This window comes from Cordyceps militaris (assembly GCF_000225605.1).
Source record: "Cordyceps militaris CM01 unplaced genomic scaffold CCM_S00001, whole genome shotgun sequence".
In the NCBI taxonomy this organism is placed as follows: domain Eukaryota; kingdom Fungi; phylum Ascomycota; class Sordariomycetes; order Hypocreales; family Cordycipitaceae; genus Cordyceps; species Cordyceps militaris.
In genome coordinates, this window is record NW_006271969.1 from 629,576 (window position 1) to 650,057 (window position 20,482).

The 20,482-nt window shown below is 51.5% G+C and overlaps 6 protein-coding genes across 6 annotated transcripts; 2 read left to right on the forward strand and 4 right to left on the reverse strand.

The window, feature by feature from the left end:
- Window positions 1-1,953: 1,953 nt before the first annotated feature.
- On the reverse strand, window positions 1,954-2,206 carry CCM_00168 (uncharacterized protein; the record flags this gene model as incomplete). Its single annotated transcript, XM_006665328.1, has 2 exons — window positions 1,954-2,109; window positions 2,180-2,206. The coding sequence occupies 2 exons, from the start codon at window positions 2,204-2,206 to the stop codon at window positions 1,954-1,956; spliced, it is 183 nt and encodes a 60-aa protein (XP_006665391.1).
- Window positions 2,207-2,615: 409 nt separating this feature from the next.
- CCM_00169 (uncharacterized protein) lies at window positions 2,616-3,593 on the reverse strand (the record flags this gene model as incomplete). Its single annotated transcript, XM_006665329.1, has 4 exons — window positions 2,616-2,837; window positions 3,061-3,139; window positions 3,212-3,447; window positions 3,495-3,593. The coding sequence occupies 4 exons, from the start codon at window positions 3,591-3,593 to the stop codon at window positions 2,616-2,618; spliced, it is 636 nt and encodes a 211-aa protein (XP_006665392.1).
- A 147-nt stretch (window positions 3,594-3,740) lies between these two features.
- On the forward strand, window positions 3,741-7,485 carry CCM_00170 (oligopeptide transporter; the record flags this gene model as incomplete). Its single annotated transcript, XM_006665330.1, has 6 exons — window positions 3,741-3,812; window positions 3,861-4,008; window positions 4,069-4,198; window positions 4,565-4,754; window positions 4,907-7,216; window positions 7,282-7,485. 6 exons carry the CDS (start codon window positions 3,741-3,743, stop codon window positions 7,483-7,485), a joined length of 3,054 nt encoding a protein of 1,017 aa, XP_006665393.1.
- A 681-nt stretch (window positions 7,486-8,166) lies between these two features.
- CCM_00171 (SIT4 phosphatase-associated protein) lies at window positions 8,167-12,698 on the reverse strand (the record flags this gene model as incomplete). The annotated part of the gene is made up of 5 exons (XM_006665331.1): window positions 8,167-8,898; window positions 9,271-9,915; window positions 9,968-12,274; window positions 12,345-12,571; window positions 12,656-12,698. The coding sequence occupies 5 exons, from the start codon at window positions 12,696-12,698 to the stop codon at window positions 8,167-8,169; spliced, it is 3,954 nt and encodes a 1,317-aa protein (XP_006665394.1).
- Window positions 12,699-13,389: 691 nt separating this feature from the next.
- CCM_00172 (G-patch domain-containing protein) lies at window positions 13,390-16,343 on the reverse strand (the record flags this gene model as incomplete). The annotated part of the gene is made up of 3 exons (XM_006665332.1): window positions 13,390-13,504; window positions 13,547-13,881; window positions 13,989-16,343. The coding sequence occupies 3 exons, from the start codon at window positions 16,341-16,343 to the stop codon at window positions 13,390-13,392; spliced, it is 2,805 nt and encodes a 934-aa protein (XP_006665395.1).
- A 1,190-nt stretch (window positions 16,344-17,533) lies between these two features.
- Window positions 17,534-20,436, forward strand: CCM_00173 (spindle pole body component, putative; the record flags this gene model as incomplete). Its single annotated transcript, XM_006665333.1, has 3 exons — window positions 17,534-17,719; window positions 17,792-20,341; window positions 20,425-20,436. The coding sequence occupies 3 exons, from the start codon at window positions 17,534-17,536 to the stop codon at window positions 20,434-20,436; spliced, it is 2,748 nt and encodes a 915-aa protein (XP_006665396.1).
- Between the last annotated feature and the right edge of the window lie 46 nt (window positions 20,437-20,482).

Below are 20,482 nucleotides of genomic sequence, written 5' to 3' on the forward strand. Positions count from 1 at the left end.
TTACTTTTAAGACTATTATAAGCTAATTAGTACTAAGCCTTTAAGGTATTATCCTTTAAAGGTATTATAGTAAGCCTTTTATAGCTATAAGTTATAAGGCTTTATAAGTCTTATAGCTATTAAGACTTCCTTATAGCTATAATCTTATAAAAGCCTAAGCCTTTATAAATTTATTACTATTTTATTACTTTTAAGACTATTATAATTAATTAGTATACTTAGTATTAATATAGTATTAGTATAATATACTTAATACTAGTATAATACTAATATAATATTAGTATAGTATACTTAGTATTAATATAATACTATTATAGTATACTTAGTATTAGTATAGTATTTAGTATACTTTAGCTAGTAGTCTTTTATATATTCTATAGCCTTTAGGATAAGGCACCCTTATTAAATATAGTTTATAGTATAACTTTTATTTTCTATAAAATTTATTTATATAGGTTTTTAAGTTAAATTACCTTATAAATAAAAAATAGAAAATATAGTAATTATAAAGCCCCCTATATAGTAATAAAGCCCCCTATATAGTAGTAAGCTACCCTATACTTAATATAACTATAAACTACCTTATACCTAGTATAACTATAAGCTACCTTATACTTAGAAGAAAAAGGTAACTTAAGTATACTAATAGGTACTATTATACCTATTAGTAAGTAAGAGAATTAGGCTATTATTATAATATATTATAGTAGCTATAGTAGTTACTACTTTTCCTTATAGTTATTATTTTATTCCTTATAGTTATTTCTAGTTATTTTTCCTAGTTAATATAGATTAAGTAGGAGTAATAATAGGTAGCTTTAAAGCTAGAAGAACAATCTCCTATTACCTAGTATATCTAGCACTTACCTATACTATATAACTAGATAGAAGTTATATAATATAACAACTTTACCTCTTACCCTATATATGCCCTATTAGACTTAATAATAATATATAAACTACCTAAAAGAAATTCCTAAGTATAAAGGCTATAGTAAAAAGTAAGTAAACTAAGGTTACTATAAGAATATTCTTTAGTAATATATATATAGGCTATAGGAGTATAGACCCTAAGTAATAACCTAGTATAGGTATAGAGTATATATTAAATATATACTAGCTTAGGTAAGTAAGGCGTAGTAGGCTTATATTAGCCTAGGTAATTATAGCTAATATAACTAGGGTACTACTAGAGAGGGGGGGTATATAAAGGAGTTAGGCTTAAGCCTACTCTAGCTAGACTTAGCCTAAGGCTACTATAGGCATACCCCTAATATACCCCCTTTATATACTATAGTAGATAGATAGACTAGCTTTTCCTCCTCTTTTACTCTATAAAAGAGTTAATACTATTATAATACCTATCTATAAATACCCTAGGGCTAGTTCTTAATAAATTATAATTATTATTATTATCTTTAATAATATTAATTATAATAGCTTTATAAAGCTATAAAGTATTAAAAAAGTTATCTATTTATATATATATTTAGTCTATAATCTATAAAAAAATAACTAACTTATTATTTTTTATAAAAAATATAGCTTATAGTTAGATAGCTAAAAAATAGGTAGAAAATACTTATTATTACCTCTTCTAGCCTATTTCTAGCCTTTATAATACCCTTACCTAGTATAATACTTTAAAAAAACCCCTATCTAAAAGTTATATAAAGACTACTAGGATTTAGCTAGTAATCCCTACTAAATTAGGTAAGGCGCTAGAATTATATAGATAAGTTGATTTCTAACTCACAGTTTCGTAACTTAGCATCTGGGCACAAAGTGGCACATCTCAAAAAGTGGACAACCCCGCGCCCGTCAAGCAAGTGCCTTCATAAGGCAGCGCAATCGATAGACAAATAAGCAATGACATTCAACAAGAAGTCATTAGCGGCCTCGCCAGTACCAAAATCTTATCGTGCCTTAGCAACGATCGTCAGGTAAGTCCAGTTAATCCGCGTCTCTACCTCTAACCTGAAATTCCTCATTCTCCATACTCCTAATACTAAACCGAGATAAATCTTCATTCACATCGCTATCGACCATAGTAAACTTCGTTCCCTCTTCCTCATCAACAAGAGGATGCATAGACTGGCTCTTAGGATACTGCCATAAAGTTAGTCCATGCATGCATGTACTTCCATAGCGTGGCGTATCCAGTTCTTCCTATCCTAACTAGATCCACACCACTCCGCATCATCATTGCGACCGAGAAAAAATTGGTGGTGAGGCTGAAAGCGTTTAAATGAGTTTTGCCTTTATTTTTTAGGTCGCTTCGAGAAATTTTGCCAAATTGTTCTTCTAACGAAGCTAGTTGGAAAGTTAAATGCTCTACCGAAACTAGAAGCCCATTTTGCCTATTAGTGTAAGGTTATCAAGCAAAAGTGAAGGCAACCTAACGAGTTAGGTATAGGCGCTGGGGCGTCACAAACGCTCGTCATCAGCCAAGCCTGTTTCTCCTTGCCTTCTCCACAGCTGCTTGACAAATATGAGCCAGGCACTAACAAACCGGATATGCCCAGTATAATACCTACTAATTCTAGTAAGGCGTGTAAATTATATAGACTTTATAGTACTCTTAATAATTTTATTGAAAATTTGGAAACTTAGGATCACAGTATAGATGCTCCGAGTATTACGGGTGCTGTCGGACGGCGGAACCCCTGCCTTGGTTGCCGTGCCGTGAAATCCGGGATCAGCATGCGCCACTGTCTCAGTCGGCGGTTGACACTTGACAAGATGATGGCTTCTGAGAAGTCGGCTTCTCTGTTGTCTGCCAAGTGCTGGCGATGCACGACTCGCTGAGCTGTTTGTTCCCTCGCCAGAGGAAACGGCTAGAGAGTCAGATGTTTGTGGGTTTGGGCCATGTACAATGCAACATTGGGAGTGCCAAGTCACCGTGTCTGGGCATCGGCGTGCCGGCGAGCCGAGATGGACCACTGCAGTGTGACTAGGCGCGTTAGTGTGAGGTGATGTGTTTCTTTGCCTTTTTTTTTTTTTTCATTTCTTTTCTTGCTTTTCTCTCTTTTTCTTCTTTTTCTTCATTGGTCAGCTTACAGACTTGTACTGGCCTGGTTTTGTACCTTGACGGAGCCTCGATCTGGTCCCCGCCAAGGCCTGCGGTGAAATGGCAAATCTATGGCGGACAAGACGACGCTAGGTGGAGCTTGTGAGAGTCGGAGGGTTTTTTTTCTCTAAAAAAAAACACTTCTTCCCATCCTGATAAGTACCAATAATAGTAGCGGGCAAACGGAGGGCACGATCGGCGACGCGGGGTCCCGCTGAGGAGGTGCTGGGGACACTCTTACTCAGGCCGCCGAGGTAGACTGGGGATGTGATGCAACCCCAAGCGAATTGGTTGTGGCTGAACCGGCTACATAGGTGACGACGACGACGATGCGGAGAAATGGCAGAACGTGTTTGTAGTCGTGTATCGGCAGATCCCTATTTTCATGGAAGAATTTCCCCGCGAGGCCTGACTGATGACTGACAACGACATCGCTGCCCACGGACTTGTCTGCCCTCTTCAGTATTACGCTTCTGACGGCAGTCCACCCCGCCCAGTCCCCAGGTCCGCAACTAGGTAGCATGAAGTAATAAATACGGAGTCAGTTCAAGCACGTAGTAGCGGCTAGCACCAAGAGGCTACTATTTGTCTTGATAATAATACTTCCCTTTTTCCTTTTTACACAGTACGAAGATAGGTACCTGCGACTGGGACCCGGGTGCATGCATTGATGGCCACAGTGACACTCCTCGCGGCGATTTCCGCAACAAACGTCGGAACTGCCTTTTATTATCCTGTTTATGTTATTTCTGTTTTGCATTCAACTATATGCGCATCCAGACACAGATAGTCCCCTCGACTGAGCCTGCCAGATCATCTCGCCAAGGACGGCCCAGGTAATTTGTACTTCAGACAGGTGGTCAATGGCCTGGCCGGGTGGGGCGCTCTCGGCCAGCGGCTGCCGAAGAGGGGTCCTGCGGTCCACCGGGCATTGCCCTGTGCCCCCAGGTTTTGCAGTGGCTGTTCAGTGGCTGTCTGCGAGACTGTCCACTAAAAAGATTGTCTGTTTGCCCTGGCTGCTCGTCTTCCAGTGACCGACCATTCGCCAATTCAATTACAATTTGCCCCCCTGGGTCCTGGCCTGGCCTGGCCTGGCGCGCCCGCCGGGCCTCCTACAAGCCACCACCAGTGCCGACCCGTGCTTTTCCCTTTCCCTGCACTGCTTCCAGCCTGCTGCCATCGCCAACCAGGAGCCAGGAAAATCCCGTCAGCCCAGTAAAAAACCAGTAAAAGGCACTTCCCCCAGCACCGCAAAACCGTCTCGCCGCCGCCCCCCCAAAAACCCCCCCTCCTTCCTTCCTCAGCGCACCCCCGTATTGGCCCTTCTCGTCACTTTCTAGACCAGCCCCCCTCCCCCCAGTATTCCGATCACTTTCATCCATATCTATCTCATTTCAATCATCATCTCGCCGTCCGTCCATCGTCGTCTCCTGCGCCCCCTCCTCGCCGCAGTCCGACCCCTCGCCGTCGCCGGCGTACATGCCCATCTAAAAGCATCCCGCCCGTCTTGCTCGCCCTGTCTGTCATTCGAACCACCGACGACCTCCCTTGGCGAACAATGCGTGGCCACGCAGAGAAGCCAGTCGCCGCCGCCGAGACGGATGGCGGCGACCACGACGCCAACATCCCGACACAGCGCATCGACGAACTCGAATCCGAAAAATCAGAAGTAGAATCTAATGTCGTAAGTCAGTCTTGACATGTGCGCATTTTACCGTCATCGCTTGCCAATTCGCCGTCCTGCGATGCGGCTTTGCGCGCAAACCCAATCCCATTCCGAAGAGAGACAGGGAAAGAAATAAGCAGTAAACGCTGACCGCTGCGCCGCAAAAAAAGGAGCCCTTTTCATACGAGGAAGACGATGACCGCGACTTTCCTCGCCAAGTTCGCACCGATCTCAACGTTACCGAGGACGACCTGCTCGAGGCCAAGGAGCTCGCCTCCCGCTACACCCTCGAGCAGGTCCGCGACATCATGGTCCGCATCTACCGCATCCACGCCCGCGACCCCAACTTTCCCTCGGCCGTCGTCATGAAGATTCGCGCCTTTCTCGACAGCGATGACATCTTCAAGCACCCCGAGTTGCACCAGCACCTCATCTCCGAGATGAAACTCGAGGCCGCCCTCGTCACCTCCAACAGCCCCTACGCCGAGGTCCGTGCCGTCGTCAGCAACAAGGACGACCCCACGACGCACTCGTCCACTATCCGCAGCTGGGCTATTGGTCTCTTATTTAGCGCTATACTCGCCTTTGTCAACCAGCTCTTCGATATTCGTCAACCTGCCATCCGCGTCATGGCCAATGTTGCCCAGTTGCTGGCGTATCCTATCGGCAAGGCCGCCGAGCGATGGCTTCCTGACGCGGGCTTCACCCTCTGGGGTATCCAGCATAGCCTCAATCCTGGGCCGTTTACTCGCAAAGAGCACATGCTAATAACCATCATGGCCAACGTCGCCTATAATACGCCATATACAAACTATATCATCTGGGTGCAATATCTGCCGCAATACTTTAACCAACCTTACGCCGCCCACTTTGCCTATCAGATTCTCATTGCGCTCGCCACGAATTTCATCGGCTATGGAATGGCTGGCATTTGCAGACGCTTCTTGGTCTACCCCTCGTACTGTGTCTGGCCCGCATCCCTCGTCACCATCGCTCTCAACACCGCCTTCCACACGCCTGGCAACCCGCCTGTCATGGGTCCCTTTGGCAAGATTTGGCGCATCTCGCGTGCCAACTTCTTCTACTTGATGTTTGGCGCCATGTTCATCTGGTTCTGGTTCCCCAACTACATTTTCACTTCGCTGTCCAAATTCAACTGGATCAGCTGGATCCTGCCGCACCACCGCGACCTCAACGTCATTACCGGCATTAACAACGGCCTGGGCCTGAACCCCTTCCCGACCTGGGACTGGAACGTGCTGCTGTGGGATTCCGCCGACCCGCTCATGGTGCCCTTTTTCAGCACGCTCAACCGCTTCATAGGCGCCTTCATCTCCATGTGGATTGTCCTGGCCTTTTGGTACAAGAACGTCTATAATACAGGCTACCTGCCCATCAACACGAACCGCGTCTACGACAACACGGCCAAGCTGTACAATATCTCGCGCGCCATCAACGACCGCGGCCACCTCGACCCCGCCAAGTACGCTGCCTATTCGCCGCCCTTTCTTGGCGCCGGCAACGTCGTTATTTACATGTTCTTTTTCGGCATCTACACCTCGACGCTCACCTACGCCATCCTGTACCATCGCCACGAAATTTTCATGGGCTTCAAGGCATTGTTCAACAGCTTCCGCAAGAAGACGCCGCTTGAGGACGACCACATCCTCGACGTGCACAACCGGCTGATGAAGTCATACAAGGAGGTGCCCGAGTGGTGGTACATGCTGTGCCTGTTGTGTGCTATTGCCCTTGGAATCGCCGGCATCGCTGGCTGGGACACCCATACGTCACCCGGTGTCGTATTCTACGGCCTGGCCCTCTGCGTCGTCTTTGTCATTCCCGTCGGCATCATCAAGGCCATGACGGGCATCGAAGTGACGCTCAACGTGCTGGCCGAGTTCATTGGCGGCTCCTGGGTCGACGGCAATGCGCTGGCCATGAACTATTTCAAATCCTTTGGCTACGTCACCTGCGCCCACGCCGTGTGGTTCTCCAATGATCTCAAGCTCGCGCACTACGTCAAGATCCCCCCACGCCAGACGTTTGCCGCGCAAATGATTGCCACGCTCGTCAGCACGCTCGTCTGCATTGGTGTGCTCAACTTTCAAATGACAAACATTCGTGCCGTCTGCACTGAGGATGCTCGCTACAAGTTGACGTGCCCCGGCGTCAATACCTTTTTTACCGCGTCGGTCCTCTGGGGTACCGTCGGCCCCAAGAAGGTTTTTGGCCACCAGGGCCAGTACAGCGAGATGCTCATCGGCTTTCCCCTTGGTGTTTTGATTGTCGTCGTGTTTTGGTGCCTGAATAAGAAATTCCCCCACTGGGCTTGGACGCGGCAGATTCATCCCGTTGCCATCATGTATGGCGGCATCGTCTGGGCGCCGTACAACATGTCGTATATTTGGCCTTCGGTACCTATTGCTTACTTCTCGTGGATTTACCTCAAGTCGCGCTATGTCGGTCTATGGTCCAAGGTACGTTTTCCCCCATGTCATCCCCAAGTCTTGCTACCCGACTTGTTGCTAACATGCCATCGCAGTACAACTTTGTTCTCTCCGCAGCCTGGTCCTGCGGTATCGCCATCTCAGGCATCATCATCTTTTTCAGCCTGCAATACACCGAAGTCGACTTCAACTGGTGGGGCAACCAAGTCTCGGAGCAAGGGTGCGAGGACGACTCGTGCAACTACAAGACCCTCGGCAGCGGCGAGTACTTTGGCCCTCGCATAGGCGAGTTTAACTAAACTCACAGAGCGTTGTGTCTGGGATTTCTTATGGATATGATTTTGTTTATACACATTGCTGGAGTCTGTTTCTTACTCTTTCTATTTCGGTTGATTTTTCAGGCTGTGCGTGGAAAAACCACTCTGGGAAGTGCTTCTATTGCGTTGTACTTTTTCTTCTCGTTCTGCATTGGGAGTTGGGAAATATGTTGGAGATTTTGGGTTATTCGAAACTGTAAATTTGTTCCTGTCCTTTTTTTTGTCTTGGCCCTTTGACTTTTTTTTCTTGTCTAATTGTATATATGGCATAAAGAGACAACACTTAGGCACTATTTCCATTCTCTTGCCCTCTGTGGCTTCAATATGCTGTTTCCTCGGTATTCCGTTTGACGCTTCTCTTTCAAAAGTCTGCTCTACAAAATATGACACCAACAAGAGATCAAGGGGAGAGATACACGTGAATCAAAGATTATCATTGTATGCCACTCCTAAAAGTACACAATGCAGCGTCCACAGACTAACAAAGCACCGCCAACGCACACACGCAACACGTACACACACCTACCTACATGCAAACCCCTCAGTAGTACTAGCATGACAGTAAAACAAGATAAAAATATCAGGTCCTGGTATAATCCTCCACTTCCCCAATCAAATAATGCAAATCGTTTTTCCATGCGTCATCTGTCATTTGTTCCTTCTTCAATTGATCACCTCGTCGTCATCTACTTCTTCAATGCTCGTGCGGCGAATGCCCTCCTTGGCCTCCACTGGGCCACCGCCGCCCTTGTCTGCCGCGCTTGCCGCCGCACGAGGTACCACAACTTCACTGTCCTCCTCCTCTGTCTCAGGCGTGGCCTTGTCCGCTGCCGTCGTCTCCGCCCGGGAGCCAAACGGCCAGAGTCCGCTCAGACCGCGTGCCGCCTCCTTGACCGGGTTCACGGCAAGCGGTTTCAGGAGCACCCTGTCCGGCGTCGTTTCCTCGTCCTTGCCCGCGATACTGCCACCCCTTTCCTCCTCGGCCATGGCAAAGTCGCCAAACTCCTCGTCGTCCGAGTCGGCATCATCGTCGGCACCGGCGCCGGCGCCGGCCGCCCTGCTCACAACGCCGCGCCACCATCCTCCGCGGTCGTCCCGGTGGCGGGGCTCGTCATCGTCTAAGTCATCGTCTAAGTCGTCGTCGTCGACGTCCGCGAAGGGGTCTGACCTATTGCGCGTGTCGTCATCGTTGTCATCGTCGTCGTCATCGTCGAAGCCGTGAAACGACCCGCCGCCAAAGGCCGCATTGTCTTCTCGGCTCTTCTGGTGCATAGCTAGACGCGCCGCGAGCTGCAGCCGTGCCCGCGAGGGTGGAATATTCAATGGTGGCGGAGGAGGCGGCGGCGGCGGTATTGAGGGCGGGTCGTGAGGGCCACCTTGCTCGTAGGAGCGAAACTAGGAGTCGTGGTTAGCAGCCAGCACCAAGCAAAGTCTTGAGTAGGCGGTCAAAGCAACACGGATCCGTTCAAGCTGCGGTATTGAGTATCCCCCATATTCTACCCGTATTTGTACAAAAAGCGCCGTCCGTCTCGACCACTGGTGCAGGGGCACCAAGGCCTGAGCAGCTCAGTGTAGAGCTTCCCTCTGTGCATATCTATAGGCTCATAATTCCATCTCTTCATCATCCTCATCCAAATTGAGAGGTCTATCTCCAAAGTATCTCTTCATATGGGGGACGCCATCCTTATAAAAGATGTTGGGTCCACTAGACTCGCCCGCTGCCCCCGGAGCTGTGATGTCTCTGTCTCGAGCCGGTTCGTCACTTACCTCGGTGTTGACGTCTTCGTCTTCTCCTTCCCCGTCATCATCATCTTCGTCACTGCTGCTTCCAAACCCAGATATTAATGTGCCTCCGCTAATGGCAAACGGCCCAATGCCGCCCGCATTATTGTCACTGAGATCCATGCCGCCATTCAAGCCAGCTTCCGCTAGTCCAGTGGCGCCGGCTGGTGTGTTGCTCAAGCCCGTGAGACCACCGATGCCGCCGGGTCCAATGCTGGCGCGTTGGCCAAGTGCAACCTCGGGCCTCACACCACCAAGAATAGCGTTGTCCCTCTCGCGAGTTTCTGCGAGCGCACCCTCGACGTAGTTGATCCAGCCTGCGCTCATCACCTTGTCTAGGACAGTCTCGGAGAGTAGCTCAGGTGGATGTCTTTCTGTAAACTTGACAACCTCCTCGGCGATCAATGTGAGATGGCCCATGTAGCCCATCCGGGTCTTGGTCTTGGCTTGGGATTCATCACTGGCCTGCTGACCGTCGATGATGGCAGTCGTAATATCAGCAGCCTCGAAGAGAGATACAGCTAGAGTAGGGTTGTAGCCTCGATCCATTGGGCCATTGAAGACTTGTTGGACGACATCGTAGACAACATTGTGTAGAAAGTTGTTCCATGGGTATTTAAAGAAAAACGACTGCGGCATGTGAGTAATGGGGAGACAATGAAACAACAGACAGTATGCTTACCAAAATAGTGGGAACAACGCGGTGCTCAACAAACTGCTGCTTCAAGTAGTCTCCAACAACTAGCTCGCCTGGCATGTCCACGTCTGGAGCAGTAGGAGCCTCAGGAACGTGCGCAATAATGATCTCAGATGGTTCGACGACCTGCTTAATATCGTCCCACGCAAGCCCATCGTTTTCCATGGGTGGCTCGGGGGCACGTGGTGCAGAAAACAGCGGCGCCGGGGTGTCTTCAGGATGTGGCGAGAGTTCTCGCTCCAGAGCGGAGCGGTCGTTGGGAGAGGCGACATCCAATTTGCCAGTGTCCCTGGTGATGCCATCGACCGTGGCGGCGGAGGTTTCTGCTTTGTTCTCCTCGCCTTCTGTTGTTGCTGCGTCTTCAAGGACCGTTGGCTTTGCAAACTCAGAGGCTGTTGAAGAGACGACTGATTTGTCAAGCTCAGCATATGATGCCTTGCTGGGTGATAGAGGTGCGACGATGAGCTCGGGGTTTTCGTACTGCTTCTCTGTAATCTTGGTCGTATCTAGCCTGGGGGATGTAAGGGGTTCGTCAACGAAGTCGTCGTCTTCGTCTTTCAGCGCTACAATGCTTGGCTTTTCTTGCTTCTGGGCTTCTTCGGTCGCACCGTCTACTTCTTCGAAGCCATCCTCATTAGGGTTCATGACTTCGAGACGTCTGCCCTCGCCTGGCATTCCCTGCCGCCGCATCGTTAAATTGTCACCAGCCGTCTCATCCTCGCGTACAGGGAACAATAGTCCAGCATCTCTCATGCGCTGGCGCTCCAAGTCGCGCGCAGAAATGAGCTGCTCGGATCCGATTTCGTTGAGGAGACCCATGTTACTACAGTGCAGAAGCTCTGCCATGAGTTCGCAAGTCTTGAAGCGGTCGAACCCCAGCGGCTCCAATTTTTTGCCAAAGGTTGACGCGAGACCATTTGCCTGTGCTGGGTCTTGCATTATCAGGCTCATAAAGTTGGGCACGTTGTCTGCGAAAAGGCGGAGAAGAGTGCCGAGATAAATTGGATCACGGCTAGAAGGTTCGGTTTCGGCCTCGGCAAGCACATCAGGGTCGTAGTCGGAATTGTTCTTGCGGATAACCTCAATGATGATACCGACGCCGACGGTGAGCGGGTTGCCACCGTGGAGCATGTAGCTAATGAGTTGCTGAACGCACTCGTCGGAAACCAGTTGGCGGGTGAGCTCGTTGGGTCCGATGCATTGTTGTTCGTTTTGTGATGCGTTGGCGGAAATGGTAATTATGGCTTTGATGAAGTCACCAGCAGCAGTTTGGACGACCCAGGAGTGCTCGGGGCTGATGAAGGAGAGAAGCGTAGAAATAATGTTTTTCGTGTACAGCCACTCGACGATGCCGTGGCCACCTTCGGTACGGTCCATGGCAATAATCTTAAGAAGCAGGTCCATAATCATGGGGCATTCGACATGTTTGAGCATATCGGAAACGGCGTTCGGTAGGCTTCGGAGCAACGCGATCATCTCCTCGGTCTTTTTCTCAAAGAGCGATTCATTGACCTTGGTAAAATAACTGGCCTGTAGAGGATCGAGCGGGGCGGGGCGAGATAAGAAGTCCCAAAATGACTTGATGAGTTGCTTGTTGTCGACGAGGGACTCATAGATGGACCATGTGTCGGAGCTCAGAATCTCGCAGGCGACAAGGGCGTAGCGGTTACGCCTCTTTTCTTGTTCTTGGTCGTCATAGGAGGCCGAGTCTGTGTTGCGCGAGGATGTACGAGGACGCGAAAAGGTCATTAGGCGATTCCGCCCGCGCGATTCCTCCACATTGTCCTGAGGCGTCTCAAAGGTCTCGAGGCGGGGGGCGACGACGTATTCGAGGAGGCGCTTCAGGATGGCGTCTTCGCGGAGATACTCGATGAGCTTGGAGTTGTGCTGCTTCAGCTCCTGGATGAGGTCACTCTCGTCGAGCAGCTCCTCGAGGGTAAAGTCGGTCTTGTCGAGGATGGTATCAATGGTGGAGATGTTGGCGTAGCCGCCAAATCTCCAAAACATGGTGAAGGTTCGCTCTGTGGGCGGCGCCGGGCAAGCTAGAGCGAGCGCCGGCGAGGGGGCGGGAACGCGGGGGGCAGAAGCTGGTAAAGCAGGTTCGAAGAGGGCCGCGCTGGTGGTGGTGCTTGCAGATGCGATGGCGTCGAGATCAGGGGCGACGACGATGGGGGGAGCATTCGGCTCGACACGAGGGTTGTGGTGGTGGTGGCGCCGCGGCGGATTGGGTCCAAAGGGGTGCAGGCAGGGATGGCGGCAAGGCACAAAGGCAAAGGCAGGCGCGGCGTCGGTCTGCTTCGCGAAAAGGCACAGCAGGAGGGCCGTTTAGATCATCCCGGGAGGCGGTCGATGGCGGCCAGACAGGATGGAGTGCTGATGGAGGGCGGTTGCGGCGCGCGACGAGATGGGTGTCGCGTGCGTGGTAATCCTGAGGAGGAGGGTAACGGTGAGGAAGCTGGCAAGGAAAGCGTGATGGCATTCGTGGAGACGGGTTCGCAGAAGCTGGCAGAAAGCTGACAGGCGCCTTCCTTTGGCTGTACCGCACCTGCCGAGGCGGGCCAAGGGCCAAGCGGCCTGCCTGCTTCAGGGCTTCCGGCCTCCAGGGCACGTCCAGCGCATTTTACGGGGCTGGCAGTGCGTGTCGGGCGATGATATCCCAGGCACAGCGCTCACTGGGCCTGTGCTCAATCTGCGTTGCCCGATTCTCAGGTACCATGGGAGCCGCTAAGAAGCTTTTGTTACATGGTATCAATAATGTAACCACACACTGTGTTTCTAACTATCGTATCTTGATCTTTTCGATTTTTCATCGAGTAGATTACCTGGATAATCACTGATCTCTGCCCCGGCAGTTCTTCATCACACGTGGCAATGCAGGCGCCTTTCCGAGCCACCCCAACACCCATCGCTGGTAGGTTGGTAGGGTACTTTTCAGCTGCTATATTGCTATATTGGCTAATCTGGTTTATTTTTACTATCCTCCGCTCCGGCACTCGCAAACCTTGGGTTGTAAAAAAAAAAAACAAGCTCCCCTCATTTGCCCAGAACACCCCTCTCGGCGCCTGAGCTGAAACACGAACAGCGGCCGCACAGCCTGGGTGCCTTGGTTTGGGCGTTCCTCGTCACTGAAACTGCTCAGCGCTCACAAAATATTCACCGCCGCATTCGTACCCGCGAACATATTAATTGCTTGCATGAGCTTGATCAGAAGCTCAGAACTTGCGTCCAGACGCAACTTTATCCATACATGTCCACTAGCAAGTACCTACAGGCATTTCACCCGATTGTTCTCTTTACTCCATCTGCAGAAGACATAGGCGGCTGCGGCGCCGGCTCATGGCTTACACTGACAACGACGTGGTATTGAGAAATCTCTGTGACGCTTGCCCTTGAAGAAAAAATCCGTGTCACGCCGCACGCGGCAGAACGCGTGGTAGCATCAACGGTGGTGCGTTGTACAGCCGCATGGCTGCCTCGAGCACGGCTCGGAGACGGAAGCCCATCATGAGCTCCGCCACAAGGCTGGCCTGGATATGTAAATCTCAGGCATGGTGTCTGGCTAACAGCTTGCGATGCTGACGGCGATACTCGGGATTTCTTGTGCTGAAGAGGCTCGGGATGCATATCGTCCCCAAGTAACTAGTACTTGTAAAGATTAAGCTCCCGTCCATCAAAAGCTCTGGGTTGGGCGTCGAAAGAGGTAGTAGGTTGGCCGCCTGATGGGTGCCCAGTACTCGGCACCAGGGGCACAACTCCTCACGTTGCAACGCAATATCAATATCCGTCTCTAGTGTGCGATCAAGGAGTGGAATGCAGGCCAACTGCTTACCAAGTATACGTTTATTCAGTCCCTTCCTTTGATACTTGACAAATTGGAAGGGAACGCTCACTTGTGGACACTACTTGAACAAGAAAAATAATACATTGAAATCAAAGTCGCTAACCAAGCCTCTATGCATTTTGGTCCCTTATATACCTTATACAGCGCATTCATCTCTCAGCACACCATGTTCATTATCCGTAGGCCACGGTCCAGCTCTATGCCCACGCTCCTGGACGCGCCCACGAGGTCCTTGAGCACCACGTTGCGCCACCAGGCGTACCAGTCTGCGACCTCGCTCAGGTTGACCTCATCCAGCGCCAGCCACTCTTGCAGCTTGCGGTGCCACATGGGGAAGAGGTGCTGCGCGAGCACCTCGGCGAGCACGGCGTCGCCCAGGACTGCGCGCCAGCGGAGAGCACCCGACAGCGCAGGCAGGTATGGCGCTTGGTCGGCCGGATCGACTCGGAAGTGGCGCTGGAGGTGCCGGCCCATGGCGGGCAGCACATGGGCGACAAGTAGCGGCCGCCACTGTGTCCCAAGCACCGCCTCCCACTGCGCTAGCCCGGGCACGACGCCGCGCGCATAGTCCCACGCGTCAATGAGCTGCCGAAACTTGCGCCGCACGTCCGAGACGAGACCCGTGCCGCGCGGGTCCAGGTGGTAGGCTGGCAGGTGCGGCAGCCACGGAAAGAGCCACATGTGCGGCAACTGGTGGCTTTGCTTGGCCACGCGCGGGTTCCAGTCGGAGAGGGTCGCGTCCAGCTTGCGCGTAATGCCTTCCATGGCCTGCGCGCGCACAAACGGCGGGAGCAACGCATCCCAGCTCTCTATAACTTCGAGGAGTGGCCCGGGCGTGATGGCATCCCAGCTACGGACGGCGGCGAGGACCTGTGGGAGCCAGCTCTTGTACATGAGCGTCTCGTAAGCGCTCGTCCCTTTCTTGTGCCGCCGGTAAACGCCTTGGTCGTCGCGGATTGTGTTGCCGTTTCTATTGATGGCGCCATTTTGTTGGTCCTGGCCCACGAGAATGCCTGTCAGTCCCGTGAGCTCCGTCGCAAACTTGCCGGGTTCTTTCAATGGATCCCAGTCCCTGAAAAAGGGATGTATAGCAGCAACGATAATATCCGCCACTTCAGGCACAGTTGAGCTCAAATCTTCCACCTCGTCGAGTGCCGCCATAACCTCTTCGAATGTTGCGGCTGTTGTAATTCGGCCTATGACCAAGGTGGAAAACGCTTTCAGTCGTGCAAAATCAACACGCAGTTCTTCAACCTCCTTTTCTCTTTCGGTAAGTTCCAGATCAATCCACTTCTTGCGCTCCTCGAGGCTTCTCCATTCCTCGGTAAAGGCCATCAAGTCCGCTTGAGCTCGTTTCACCAGCTTTCTGGATTCGATGACTTCTCTGGACTCAACTTCTCCGGATGTCGGTGTCATGATTCCGCTCGTCGACGTTAACATCCGACTCCCGGGGCCGGTCATGTCAAGGATCGGCGCAAATGCTTCGGGAATGTGCATGCCAGGCGCCGCGGTACGAATCTGGTCAGCGGTGAGATATTTCGTTTTTTGTCGTCTGGGTGTGCTGCCGCCACTACTGGTCGTTGTTGTGAGGCCCCTTCTCCGGGCTTTGGCCTTGGCTTTCCGATTCTTTTCCTCCTCGTCCGAGTCGATGACTATTTCTCCCCGCAGTTGGGCTTGACGTTTCTCTTCCTTCTTTTCTTGCGCAGATTTCTCTTGCACAGCACCAAGGCCAACTCCCTGCGGTCGGAGATTTGCTTCTATGATGACATTTCGCCCCTGCCCTTCCGCACCAAGACCCTTGCCCTCAACGTATCCCATCTTGGCCATCATTCGAGCACCAAAAGATTTCGCATTGATTTTGCCCTTTGGGCCAAAGGCACTTGGTTGTGGCTTATTTTGCGGTGGCGGCGGCTGGCTGGCCTTGCCTTGTGGCTCCTTCAACACAGGTTCAGTCGCAGAGGACGGAACAAACCCAACTCCCAAGACTCCGCCGCCTTGAAAACTGGTCGCAAAGCTTGGTCGATTGACTTTCTCCGTCTCTTCATCTTCTCCATCACGATTGACTGCGCTAGCTTTGTTCCATACCATCTTCTGGCCAAATCCTAAGCCGACGCCAGCGGATGCGTCCTCGTCACTTTCCTCTTCGTCTTCGGCGTCTTGCACTGTGTTGCCTAGCATCGGTCGAGCATCTTCGGAGTCATCGTCACTCTCTTTGACTTTGGGCTCATCTGCCGTCGTTTTTACAAAGCTCATAGCCTTGTTTCGTAGCGTTTTCCGCTTCCACTTTGACGCTGGGCCGCCATCGTCGCTGTCAGACCCGAAAATACCGAGCGCGGCACGTTCCTTATTGTTGCCTCCGAGTCGTCGTCTCTTTCGCGGATTAAAATCGCCAAAATCGTCGTGGTCCTCACCAGGCAAAAGGCGCTCGTCATCGGAATCTGAATCGGACGAAGAGTACTGTTGGGCTGCTGCTTTGGACATGCGGGAAGGGTCAAAATATGACCCTGAGGAGCTCGCCATGACTTTATCAGCTCATGTGTCCAAGTGGTATGCACTTTGATGTAGTATTCAAGCCATCGGGAATAACAGATGGCCGTCTTCGCCTTTGCGAGGCTTTGCGACAGCTGGAAACGAGCAAGACGACGATTACCTCGAAGCCGTCTTGATAATTTTAGGCAGCCTCTTATCGCCACGTGACTTGTTCGCGTCGCGCTTCACCCCGCTGACCGCGACAAGCCACTAATGGGGGGCCGAGGCGGATTGCTCTACCTTAGTAGCTCTAGGTACCTCAAGACTCGCGTGTACACCGCTAACTTATCACGCAAGCCATTTTGCACGCAGCAAATATTGTACTCGTTGGCCAGCTCATATGGGTACGGATAAAGCAAGCCCGAGCATTTAACTATATCTCAACGTCTTAAGCGCTAGCGTACATTTCAATACTGCTCTGAGTCTTCATGCAGTGAGGAGCTCTTATTATCCGTTACCCCGGTAATTTACTACCTTAGGTAGCCGGCGCCACTTTGTAAACAAGCTGGAATGTTCCTCCCTTGCTTGCACCACGAGCGTTGGGCATCGACAGCTGCCAGATGTCGCCTCTTTTTCTAAGGAAACAAAAAGCCTGATTTCGAAGCCAGTAGTAAAATTAATAAGAAGATCCCTTGCGTCATATTTGGTCTTTGTTTATGTTGTGACCCTATAGCACTGCGACGAAGCGTTTAAGTCCAGCGCCAAAGGCACACAGATTAGGTAACCCACCTAATTTGGCAACGGTCAATCAAAAGCTGCGCAGGTCGCTTGTTGACTTCCTCTGGCCATTTACATACACATATTGGTCTGCTTCTCTTGCTACGCGAGCGCAAACTCAATCAGGCTTTGCTTTGCCTTTTTCGCCTTGTTCTACTTCCGATATTTTTGCAACGCCACTTTGACCTTCGCAAACTCCGGGCGGCCCAAGCATTCCCTTTCGTTTTTCTGCCCCTCGCGACTGCCCTCTCTGCTAGTTTTACGCCAAGGGGTCCTCGACTGTGAAGCGCTGCTTGCCTACGACGAGCACCAATCACTTTCCTCATCAATCTTGCCTCCTTTGTGACACCAGTGTCTACCTTGCCGCTGGGATAGCAACTTGCGTACCAAAGTATGTCTCGTCGTCCTGCCGCGACACTTATGAGCCCCGTACTTCACGAGCCTCTCCCCAGTGTTGAATCGTCATGAAGAAGCTCAAGCATCTAATCGCGAAACTAGGAACCACACCAGCTCCGCATTCAATACCCCAATCCTGCCTTTTTTCTCGCTTGCCTACCGACGTCCGCATCACAGGCGCGCCTCGAACCGTCAAGATGGCTGAAGAGGAGGATTACAGCTCAATCCCTTTGACCGATCGCTTCACTCATAAGGTAAATACAAAAAACCCGTTTCATATCTCGTGGATCCAAAGGGGGACTCGCCATTGACAAACTCGCGCGCAGGTTTGGAAAGTTCGCAAAGGAGCCTACGAAGAAGCTGCCAAACAATTCGCACTTACGCCTGACGAATCCGATCCTTTTTTTCGCCCATTCCTAAGCGATGTCGGCCTCTGGAAATCCGCAGTTTTAGATGCCAACGTCGTTTCGCAGCAAGAAGGTGTGATTGCCCTCTGCGCATTTCTCAAATACGCTGGGCGAGATGCCGGCCTCCGCACACGCAACCACACAGTGGCTCCGATAGTCGAAAAGTGCCTTTCGAGTTCAAGAGCAGCCACAAAGCAGAATGCAATCGAGGCCCTTCTATTATATGTTGAACTGGATGTCGCTGGACCAGTGATCGAGGATATTCTGCCGGGTTTGGCACATAAGACCCCAAAAAACGTCGCCGCAGCTCTCCAGGCTCTGACTCAAATTGTCCACAACTATGGTTGCAAAATCGTTGACCCAAAGCCCATACTCAAAGCGCTACCGAAGGCTTTTGGCGCTGCAGACAAGAACGTCCGAGCCGAGGCTACCGGTCTAACCGTCGAATTGTATAGATGGCTGCGTGAAGCTATGAAGCCGCTGTTCTGGGGAGAGCTGAAGCCCACGCAGCAAACCGACCTCGAAGCACAATTTGAAAAGGTCAAAGCGGAACCACCTCCCAAACAAGAGCGTCTTCTGCGCTCCCAGCAAGATGTTGTCGAGACTGCACCCGAAGCTGGCGAAGACGGATATGATGAGGGTGGCGATGAGCAGGACGGTGGTGAAGAACTAGATGCCTTCGCTTTGGCAGAACCTGTTGATATTAGCCACAAAATTTCCCCCAACTTCACCGAGCTGCTGGCTTCGTCGAAATGGAAAGACCGCAAGGAAGCCGTGGACGGTCTATACGAAGCCCTCAACGTTCCTCGCATCAAGGAAACCGACTTTGGAGAGGTCAATCGAGGCCTCGCAAAATGTATGAAAGACGCCAATGTTGCTGTTGTCACCCAAGCTGCGCTTTGCATCGAGCTTCTAGCCAAGGGGCTTCGTCGCAGTTATGCCAAATATCGCGCTGTTGTCATGCAGCCTATCATGGAGCGCCTCAAGGAGAAGAAACAAACCGTTTCCGATGCATTGGCTGCCGCACTTGACGCTGTGTTTGCTTCTTCTAGCTTTTCAGACTGCATGGAAGACATCATGACTGCTCTCGGCAACAAAAACCCTCAAGTCAAGGAAGGCACGATGAAATTTCTCATACGATGTCTGCGCACTACTCGAGATGTGCCCACAAAGCCCGAGATCACCGCCATCTGTGAGTCTGGAAAGAAGCTTCTTGCCGAGTCAACTCCTTTCTTGCGTGATGGCGGCGCCGAGATTCTAGGAACTGTCATGAAGATCATCGGCGAACGAGCCATGACACCACTTATTGAAGGACTAGATGACATCAGAAAGACCAAGGTGAAGGAATTTTTTGCCAGCGCAGAAGTCAAAGCGAAGGAAAAGCCGAAGCCCCCTCCCGCAGCGAAGGCTGCTCCAGCCGGGACCAGGAAAGTCGTTGGAGGCAAACGCCCAGCCGCAAAGAAGGCTGCCCCAGCTATGCCGGCTGCAGAATCACCCTCTAAGCCTGCTGGCCCCGGAAGCAAGCTAGGTATGCCCAAGTCGTCTGGCCTGGGCGGACTGAAGGCGCCTCAGAAGCGAACTTTGGCAACGCCAGGGACTGCCTCTCCGCGCAGACCTGCGGCCGGCCCACCTATCATGCCCTCTGATGATGATCCAGTCGTGGCGCCACCACAGCCTCGAATTGGAGCCTCCCGAGGCCTGGCCGGACGCTCACTTGCCAAGCCAGGTGCTGCGCCAGCCATGCCTCCGCCAGACTCGCCTCCCCCCGTAAGCGGTTTTAGCGCTGTTGAGCGCGCTGAGCTAGAAGAACTTCGAGCAGCCAACGAGAGGCTCACCCGGCAGGTTGATGACATGAGGCAGGAAAGAAGCAAGTTCCTGTCTGAGATCCAGGAGCTGAAAAACCAGAACGCTGGGCTTATTGAAGATCACACGCGTGATGTCCTGAGCATCAAAGCCAAGGAAACACAGCTAGTTCGAGCCCGAAGTGATGCTGAGGCAACTGAAGGAGTCAACGACAGGCTCAGACGTGAGCTTGAGCGCCTGAAGAGGGCATTGAGCAAAGCTGAGACCATCGGCGGAGGCTCTGGTGTCATTAGTCCCGCCATCACTTCTCCGACTCGCGATGATGTCGGCATTTTCCATGATTCTGGCTCAATCTCTGGTGGCTACCACAGAGCAAGCTTCGCCAGTACCATGTCAGAGGAAAAAGAGAATGGCGAGATGGTGTATCCCAGGAGCAAAATTAGTCCGGAACTTCGATACGGAAGCGGAACGTCATCCGGCCGTGGTTCGCCAGCCCGCGGGTACCGCACGTCGCACCCTCCTAGAGAGGAAGGTGTTGATACTACGGTTCCTCCCAGAAGAGAACGGCCCGTATCCTCCCTTCCTCAACCCTCTGGTGGTGGTGAGAGCTGGCGCCGTGCTGCTGAGGTGACGAGTCAGTTGAAAGCACGTATTGAGCAGATGAAGGTATGATCAAGCGTTTCTATCAGATGTCTTCCGAGCACTAACACAAGATATAATAGGCAAAACAAGGTTTCGCTCGCCCATAGGTGGTGCGATGAAGGCACTGATTTTCTGATGACGACAATTCGGCAACGCCGATGCGGA